The sequence below is a fragment of the Hippopotamus amphibius genome, chromosome 13 (assembly GCF_030028045.1).
Source record: "Hippopotamus amphibius kiboko isolate mHipAmp2 chromosome 13, mHipAmp2.hap2, whole genome shotgun sequence".
NCBI lineage: Eukaryota > Metazoa > Chordata > Mammalia > Artiodactyla > Hippopotamidae > Hippopotamus > Hippopotamus amphibius.
Window position 1 is genome coordinate 99,221,523 of NC_080198.1, and position 9,699 is coordinate 99,231,221.

Consider the following 9,699-nt stretch of genomic DNA (forward strand, 5'->3'; position numbering starts at 1 on the left):
ATCTCTCTGGGTTTCAATCTCCACCTATCACCCTAGGGTGGGCATTAGACCTATGATCCTTAGGAGTCATACTATGATCCACGTGGCCCGTAATAATCACAGGATATGGCTTACCCAAGATTTCACATCTCCTGTCCTGATGTGACTGTCAACAGTGTCCCCTTTCGCTCCCCAAACTTTCCTGGTTTGGTAAATAGGACTTTATTAAAATTACGAACTTCTATTCATCAAAAGACACTATGAAGAGAGTGAAAAGGCATATCGCAGAGTGGAGAAGACATTTCAATAGGTATTTCTGACAAAGAACTCATATTCAAACTATATTGAGAACTTCTACAGATCAATGAGCAAAAGACAAATAACTCATTTTTTTAAAAGGGGGAAAGACTTAAGCTGGCACTTCACAAAAGGGAATATCCAAATAGCCAAAAAGTATATAAAAATGTGCTCAATTTCATGATTCCACAGGGAAATGCAAATTAAAACCACAATGAGATAACGTAGTACATCCACTAGAATGGCTAAAATGTAAAATGTGACAATACCAAGTACTGGGGAAGACGTGGAGCATCTGGAACGCTCATACATTCTCAATGGGAGTCTCAGTCAGCTCAGACGACGAAACACCACAGACTGGGGGGCCTAAACCACAGACTTTCCCCTGCCCCCTCACAGTTCTGAAAGCTAGAAGTCCATAATCAAGGTGACAGGATATTCAGTTTCTGGTGAGATCTCTCTTCCTGACTTACAGATGGCCACATTCTTGCTGCAGTCCTTACATGACCTTTTTGTGTGTGTACAGGTAGGGGTGGGGTGGGAAGGGAGAGAGCAGTGAGCTGTGACGTCTCTTCTTACAAGAACCTTAACCCTATCAGATCAGCACTCCACTGTTATGACCTCATTTAACCTCAATTTTTGGACTTCCCTGGTGGCGCAGTGGTTAAGGATCTGCCTGCCAATGCAGGGGACACGGGTTCAATCCCTGGTCCAGGAAGGTCCCACATGCCTCGGAGAAACTAAGCCCATGAGCCATAACTATTCATCCCTCGTATGACAACTACTGAAGCCCACACACCTAGAGCCCATGCTCTGCAACAAGAGAAACCACTGCAATGAAAAGCCCACACACCACAATGAAGAGTAGCCCTCGCTGGCCGCAACTAGAGAAAGCCCGTGTGCAGGAATGAAGACCCAACACAGCCAAAAATTTAAAAAAAAAAAAATTTTTTTTTTATATATATATATAGAGCTTCAACATGATTTGGGGGAGATGCATACATTCAGTTCATAACAATACGAATGTACATTGGTACAACTTTGAAAGACTACCTGGCAGTGACTACTAAGACTAAACATATACCAACCCTATGATCTAGCAGATTTGATGCCTTGGTTAACACTCAAGAGATTCTGAGCACATGTGTCCACAAAACAATATACAGAAGAATATTCATAGCAGCTTTACTATAGTAGCTCTAAAGCTAAAACAACATAAATGTTCATCAACCAGAGAGTAAGTAAAACAAATAAATTGTAGTATATTCCTTCAAAGGTAGATTAATTATCTGTTGCTGCATAACAGATTACCCCCAAATTCAGCAGCTTAAAACAACAGATATTTATTATCTCACAGTTTCAGCTCAGCACATTTACTTAAGCTGCAGTCAAGGACTTCCCTGGTGGCGCAGTGGTTAAGAATCCACCTGCGAATGCAGGGGACACGGGTTCAAGGCCTGGTCTGGAAAGATTCCATATGCCACAGAGCAACTAATCCCATGCACCACAACTATTGAGCCTGTGCTCTAAAGCCCCTAAGCCACAACTATTGAGCCCATGTGCCACAACTACTGAAGCCCACACGCCTACAGCCCATGCTCCACAACAAGAGAAGCCACTACAATGAGAAGCCCACGTACCACAACGAAGAGTAGCCTCCACTCTCAGCAAAGCCCGTGTGCAGCAACGAAAACCCAATGCAGCCAAAAAATAAATTAAATAAATAAATAAATAAATTTATTTTTTAAAAAAAGCTGCAGTCAAGAGATCAGTTGGGTCTGCAGTCATCTCTGGGCTTCAGAGGGGCTGGAGGATCTGCTTCCTGGGGTTATCGGAAGGAGGCTTGTCTTGCTGGCTGTTGGTAAAAGGCCTCAGTTCCTTGCTATGTAGGTTTCTCCAAAATGTCCACAAGAAGTCCAAGCAAGTGATTTGAGAAAAAGAGATAATGAGATAGGCTGGGACCTGAGACCCTTTGCTGCAGCGTTTGCACTTGGACAAACATCTCCTCCAGCAACAAAATACAAAGAAACTATAAGGGACTAAAAATAACCATGTGCATGCAAAGTTGAGGCAAATTATAGACAACAAGATACAAAAAGACCAAAAACCCAGCTGCCACTTCTGAAGAGTGGGAGCAAAAGCAGGGTACTGGGCATGCCGCCTGCATACACCACCACCTAAGGGGTGGGCAAACCACCTAAGCCACCTCTCTGGCCCAACCCCCGGACACACCCTACGCTCACCCCACATAAGGAACAAGCTCACCCGGGCTGCACCTCAGGGAGCGAGCAAGGGAACATGTCTCTCGTTCTCATTTCCTCCTGCTGGAGCAGGAGCCTTCATACAGCCTGAATTTCTTGTCTGGCCTCTTATCAATTTATATTGATTAAGGAGGCTAAGAATCCTGGTTGGTAGCAATAACATACCTCCTCTTATGACCTAATCCCTAAGTCACACACCGTCACTTCTGCCTTTTTCTATTTATTATGAACAAGCCACTATGTCCAGGACATACTCAACAGGAAGGAGGTTGTGCTGTGGGGAAGGGAGACGGATTTGTAAACCCCGGAGCGAGGTTCTGCCTACCTGAGGCCGCTGCTGTGCGGAGACCCCGGGGGAAGCCACCGTCACCATGTCTGACCAGGAGGCAAAACCTTCAACTGAGGACATGGGGGATAAGAAGGAAGGAGAATATATTAAACTCAAAGTCATCGGACAGGATAGCAGTGAGATTCACTTCAAAGTGAAAATGACGACACATCTCAAGAAACTCAAAGAATCATACTGTCAAAGACAGGGAGTTCCCATGAATCCACTCAGGTTTCTCTTTGAAGGTCAGAGAATTGATGATCATCACACTCCAAAAGAACTGGGAATGGAGGAAGAAGATGTGATTGAAGTTTATCAGGAACAAACAGGGGGTCATTCAACGGTTTAGATATTCTTTTTATTTTTTTTTCTTTTCCCTTAATCCTTTTTTATTTTTAAAAATAGTTCTTTTGTAATGTGGTGTTCAAAACAATTGAAAACTGGCACCCCATCTCTTTAAAACATCTGGTAATTGGAATTCTAGTGCCCATTATTCATTGTTGTTTGTTTTCATTGTGCTGATTTTTGGTGATCAAACCTCAGCCCCCTTCATATCGCCCTCTCCTTTTTAAAAATTACATGTGTGCACAGAGAGGCCGCTTTTTCCAGGACTGTGCATTTCCAGGCTTGTGATAAATAAGATTGACTGATGCGAGTGTTCATAATGACTTTCCAATTGGCCCTGCAGTTCTAGCATGTGATTGCTTCACTCCTGGACTGTGACTTTCAGTGGGAGATGGAAGTTTTTCAGAGAACTGAACTGTGGAAAAATGACCTTTGCTTAACTTGAAGCTACTTTTAAACTATGAGGGTCTGGACCAAAAGAAGAGGAATATCAGGCTGGAGTCAAAATGACAGAGGTGGTGAGAATAATGACTAACTCCAAAGATGGCTTCACTGAAGAGAAAGCATTTTAAGATGAAAGAAAAATCTTGTCAGAAGATCCCAGAAAATTTCTAATTTTCATTAGCAGTTAAACTTATTCATGCAGAAGTGTATACAACAGAACACGGCTCTTTTTGACTTTATTTGTACTTTTGGGCCTTGGATATGGGTTTTAAATGGACATTGTCTGTACCAGCTTCATTAAAATAAACAAAATATTTGTAAAAAAAAACAAAAAAACAAAAAAACCACACACAAGAGTGTGAACAAGAGGTGGAGATCGTTGGGGGTCATCTTGAAGGCTGGCTACCACAGTCTGCTCTCTGGCCACTCATGATTCATGTCCCTCCAACACGAAAAGCACACCCCTACACAAGGTCCCCAAAAGTTACATCCTATTGTACCATCATCTCCAAGTCTAGAATTTTGCTCTCTAAATTAGGTCAGATGTGGATAAATCATCATGGTTGTAGTTTCTTAAATCCAGCACCTAGACTACAGCTCTATTTGATCTGTAGAACTTTAAAACTAGAGACAAGTTATCAGACCCCATACATCCAATATACAATTGTGGGACAGGCATAGGATAACCATTACAAACATCCCTGTTCAAATAAGGGGCAAAATGGGAGGCACAAAGGAGTCACTGGTGCATAGTAATTCTGCCATTCAGTCTCAAAGTCTAGGAATAATTCTCCATGGCTCTCAGCTCTATCATCTGGGCTCTTGGTTCCACCCTTTGAGTCATTCTTCCTTCTTCATGAAAGATAGTATGTATTTACAGATGAGAAATTTTCTCTGCCTGCTTCATGCTTCTAGAAATTTGGGGTGGGGGTGGGGTGTCCAAAGGCCTTTCATTTTGTACCTCTCTGTCCCTCCTAGTCCAAGCTGCAATGTTTCTTCTGATATAATTGTCTTAAAACACTTTGTAGGTTTCCTGTGAATCTCATTGGGGTTCACTCTATTAGACAAAAAGCCCACCTTCAAACCCCTTTGAGATAAGTCCATTTCTACATTGGGCTCCTGCTAATAATGCCAAGGGATAAGGCTTTTTTTTTTCCCTGTCCTTTTTTTTATATATAAATTTATTTATTTATTTAATTTATTGGCTGCATTGGGTCTTCCTTGCTGCACACAGGCTTTCTTTAGTTGCTGTGAGCGGGGGCTACTCTTCATTGTGGTGCGCAGGCTGCTCATTGTAGTTGCAGAGCATGGGCGCTAGGGGCGTAGGCTTCAATAGTTGCAGCACATGGGCTCAATAGTTGTGGCTCACGGGCTCTAGAGCACAGGCTCAATAGTTGTGGCGCACGGGCTTAGTTGCTCTGTGGCATGTGGAATCTTCCCAGAGCAAGGCTCGAACCCGTGTCCCCTGCATTGGCAGGCGGATTCTTAACCACTGTGCCACCTAGGAAGTCCGGGACAAGACTTTAATCATATAAAGAGCTTACTGTTTGATTGAGAGGCTCTGAGAGGCACATCTTTAATCTCCTTAAAGAGCTGTTATTCTGACTGAATGGTACTTTGACCTGCCATCTTTGATTTTTTTGAGGTTTTTTTTTTTAATTTTACATCATTTGCCTCTCTGTTTTCTAAGTTTCTCCATTCAACCCATAATGATGGAGCAACTGGAAAATGGGGGGAAATTTTTTAGACAAAGATGATGTTTTCTTATTCAACAATAAACTCGGCAACCAAAAGGGAGGGGGTTTGATGAAATACAATTACTTTTAGGGCAGGACAAGAAAAAAATTTTAAACACAATTCTCTCTCTGCCTATTTGGGCCACTATGCATCTTTAGTGTGCACTGTGCATCTGCATTATACATTAAAAAGATTCCTTTAGAAGACACTGGAGTGCCTGCTTGCCCCCCCCCCCAAAAAAAAGCAATTTTCTTTCTCAATCTTGTAAGGGGTCATGATGACCCATTATTTGCGGCGCACGTGCAGCTCTGGACTATGTAAACTGTCAATATGTTAGTTAGTTGTATAATCCTTTGTCTCAAAACCATGTAATTGTGCTTTGACCTCTAACTGGTGGAACAGTTCTCAGAGCTTTCGGAAAGACTGTCCTCGTGTTATAATCCTCAGGTGGGCTCAAATAAATTTTCCATTTCTTTCTTTGATTGACTATTGATTAAGAGGTATTTTATAGTCACAACTGCTTGTTTTTTTTTCTGACAGTGCCCTGGATTGATCTTTGCTATAAAGCCATGTCTTAATTTTGTCTCTTTATTTTAAGACATCAAAAATATCAAGGTTTAGGAATTGCCTGGCGATCCAGCGGTGAGGACTCTGCCCTTCCATTGCAGGAGGCACAGGTTCTATCTCTGGTGGGGAAACTACGATTCCACAAGTGGCACAGCCACAACAAAACAAATGAAGAAAAAACAACAACAACAAAAAAACCCCCAAGGTTTAACAGACCTTGCTGTTGCTTATCTCACTTCTCTTTCATTCAACTACGAACAGCAAGAAGAAACCAGGGACAGCAGTGGGGGAGGCCGTCATGGTTCCTGGACACGTTCTGTATCTTGACCTGGACAGAGATTACGTGGTTGCATGGATATGTAAAACATAATCAACGTGTACACTTACGATGCCTACACTTTCTCGTAATTCCTGTTACACGTTCATACTTTTAGAAGCGGTTCTGAGCGCGAGCACCTGCACGCGGAGACGTGCGCGCGCGCGCGTGAGCGTTCGGAGGCCGGAAGCAGAGACGGGTGCGCGGGCGCGGGCGCGCGGAGGCCCGGACCAAGGGCGGGCGCGCGGGGGGGCGCGCGTACGTGCTCGCGCCGAGGCCGGACGGGGTGCGGTGCGTGCGCATGCGCGCGCGCGCGCGGAGGCCGGAAGCGGCGCCGGCCGTCGGCGGGACATGGAGGGGTCGCCGCCGGCCGAGGAAGCCGACCCCCAGGGTGCGGCCTGGAGCGGGGACAGCGGCCGCGTGTCCCAGAGCCAGAGCAGCGCCTCGGGGCCGTGGGAGGAGGACGAGGGCCCGGAGGCGGGCGCGCCGAGCCGGGCCCTGCCGCTGCTGCGCCGCGCCGCCGCGGGCTACGCCGCCTGCCTGCTGCCCGGCGCGGGCGTGCGGCCCGAGGTGGGCGCCCTGGACGCGAGCCTGGAGGCCCTGCTCACCAGGGTGGACGAGTTCGTGGGCATGCTGGACATGCTGCGCGGCGACTCCTCGCACGTGGTCCGCGAGGGCGTGCCCCGCATCCACGCCAAGGCCGCCGAGATGCGGCGGGTGTACGGCAGGATCGACCGGCTGGAGGCCTTCGTGGGCATGGTCGGCGCCAGCGTGGCCAGGCTGGAGGAGCAGGTGGCCAGGGCGGAGGCCGAGCTGGGAGCGTTGCCCGGCCCGCTCCGCAGGCTGCTGCGCACCGTTCGCGCGCCCTCCTTCTTCGGCAAGGCGCCCGCCGGCGCGTCCCAGCAGGCCGGCTACGAGCCCCCCGTGGTGTTCCGCACCGAAGACCACTTCCCCTGCTGCGGCGGAGGCCCCCAGGCCTGAGCCTGCCGGACAGCGCTGCCGGAGGACGGGCCTGAAATGGCCGGGAGGGTTCCTCGCGTCGGATGGGACCCCTGTCGCTAGGCAGAGTGATGCTGGAGTGTGGGATTGTGACGTTTGCTTTCTTTGCGCGCTCGATTTCTCGCTGCCCTCGCCGTCTCATGGAGGATGTGTGATTTTCTGCGTCTTCCAGTTCACACTTGAAACTTGAAAGCTGCTTGGTGGGGTTGGGGGTGGGGGACCCGGGAGGCAAAATGAATGAACTTCCCTGGGCACTGCGGCAGAACTGTTATTTTTATGGATTTTACAGCTCAGCTAACAGTGTTAGCTTTCCAAGATTCGTATATTTGTATATTCTAAGGAAAACATACTGAGCCTTTAAAGCCTTGTTAATTCCATCCTGATAGTGATTCCGTTTTCTGTAGCTTGCTTTCAAGATAGATGGTAAATTATTTAAAATTCTGTTAAACTTTCCACGTAACGGATTGCAAACCGAAGGAAATTATACAGTTTCTGAGAAAACGTATTGATTTGTTGCAACTCATTCTGAAGTTGTATTTGCGAGTATGACCTCACAGTCTTAATATGTCCATAGTAAACTTGTCTGTATAAGATTCCCAACGTTTGGTTTATAATTTAAATATTAATAAAAAAAACTTAAATTTTATTGGAAAAGCTTTCCATCCGAAAAAGACTTTATATATTTCCTTTTTGTTTGTTTGAAAATAGACTTGTTGTATGTATGGTTTTAGGAATGGGATGGAATGGGATAAAGAAGGTTCACAACATTAGATTCTTCTCAAAACGAATAGTTCAACTATTTGTGTGGTGATATGACTGGCATTAGGATTCTGTTCTTTCACCCTAACGACGTGGACTCTTAAAGAACCCTTGCAGGTACAACAGGCTTTGATCTTGATTTTAATCGGTTGTATAAGGTGGTCCTCTTAGGTAGTAGACCTCAAATAAGCATACAGCTTAAGTTGCTTTTTTTTGTCATTTATCACAGATCTTTGAGGTTTATAAAGTCGGTGTATTCTCACTTAGCTGAGTATTATGAAAAATCCAATTGTGTAATCTCCAACCTTAGCTTTCATGGACCTTCTGTGTCACACATTTACATTTTTTACTCAGGTAGTTCACTGATTACAAATTAAAAAACTCCGAAATTTAGAAGTGGAGAGGACAAGTAACCTACATTTAGTATTTGGCAACTACTGGGTACCTGCTGTAGGTAATTAGTACATGCCTATGGCATGTTCACTGAATATGAAAATAGCTTCCTTACATAACATGTATTACTAAAATGGTTTTTTAATTTGTGGTTAATATTAAAAAGTAGTAATTAAGACAGATCATGAAAAGTTAGAATAATTGTTAAAGGTGAGATTTAATATCTGCATAATAGAAACCCCAAATTCCAGAAAACATAAGTGTGCTATAAAGTAAAACTTTTTAAATTAGGAATATATAATGTTTAGATGTTTGCTTTCATTACCTACAAAAAAGTAAATTGCGTTGAGAAAATTAAAAGTATAATAACCAGTAAAACATGAAATTCAGTTTAACAGTTTTTTATTCTTGCTTTTGGGGGTGGGTTTTGGCCATGCTGCACAGCATGTGGGATCTTAGTTTCCCAACCAGGGATCGAACCCGTGCCCCCAGCAGTGGAAGTATGGAGTTTTAACCACTGGACCGCCAGGGAAGTCCCCAGTTTAACAGTTTTTAAAGCTAATAATATGCAATTTACTTACTTTTTTCTTTTTCTTTTCGTTTTTTTGTTGTTGGCTGCACCACATGGCTTGCAGGATCTTAGTTCCCCAACCAGGGAATGAACCCAGTCCCTCCACCATGAAAGCGAGGTATCCTAACCACTGGCCCAGCAGGGAATTCCCTAAAAGTCCTGGTTTGGAAGATAATTTACTTCATTCTCCGTTTGCCTTGTCTCTAAGGGAACTGGGGTTCAGAAGTCCTCTTAGTCATTCAGTGTTGTTTCTGAGGTCTCTACTAGAGATTAGTGCCTCATTGGGAATGGGGACTTGAAGCTGGTTTGCATAGTACAAGACGGATATTAGACCAAGGTCATTTTCTGCCTCCGGAATGGAGGTTGGGGGAGCAAGGTACACCCTGCTCTATTTGGCACTTCCACCTTCAGAGCTTCTCCTGGTTCCCTCCTCTGCCACCCCTGACCAGCTGGAGAGTTCAGAGGGCCCTTCTGGATCTTGAAAAACTGGTCCTTCCACTCTTCCTAAGTCAGTAACAAGTTGGGAGGGCAGCCCCCATTCCTGGGGGGGAGTGTCATTCCCAGGTGACCCCTGCAGACCGTCTCTGCTGCTGGGGTCTAGAGCTCCCCCCCTTTCTAGAAGAATAAAAACAGGGATGGGGTCTAATAATGGTGGAGAGGAGCACCCCACCAATCACCCTAGAGTCAATTAGCTTTTTAAAAA

At 45.2% G+C, this 9,699-nt stretch overlaps 2 protein-coding genes across 2 annotated transcripts; both read left to right on the plus strand.

Moving 5' to 3' along the window:
- Positions 1 to 2,908: 2,908 nt before the first annotated feature.
- Positions 2,909 to 3,285, plus strand: LOC130835024 (small ubiquitin-related modifier 1-like). The gene has a single exon (XM_057706226.1). The coding sequence runs from the start codon at positions 2,909 to 2,911 to the stop codon at positions 3,212 to 3,214; it is 306 nt and encodes a 101-aa protein (XP_057562209.1). The 3' UTR covers positions 3,215 to 3,285.
- Positions 3,286 to 6,346: 3,061 nt separating this feature from the next.
- Positions 6,347 to 8,857, plus strand: BLOC1S4 (biogenesis of lysosomal organelles complex 1 subunit 4). Its single transcript, XM_057704657.1, has one exon. The coding sequence runs from the start codon at positions 6,347 to 6,349 to the stop codon at positions 7,253 to 7,255; it is 909 nt and encodes a 302-aa protein (XP_057560640.1). The 3' UTR covers positions 7,256 to 8,857.
- The last annotated feature ends 842 nt before the right edge of the window (positions 8,858 to 9,699 follow it).

Bases quoted from the DNA above. Each gene is read 5' to 3' on its own strand.
- LOC130835024 (XM_057706226.1), top strand. From the start codon at position 2,909: ATGTCTGACCAGGAGGCAAAACCTTCAACTGAGGACATGGGGGATAAG.
- BLOC1S4 (XM_057704657.1), top strand. From the start codon at position 6,347: ATGCCTACACTTTCTCGTAATTCCTGTTACACGTTCATACTTTTAGAA.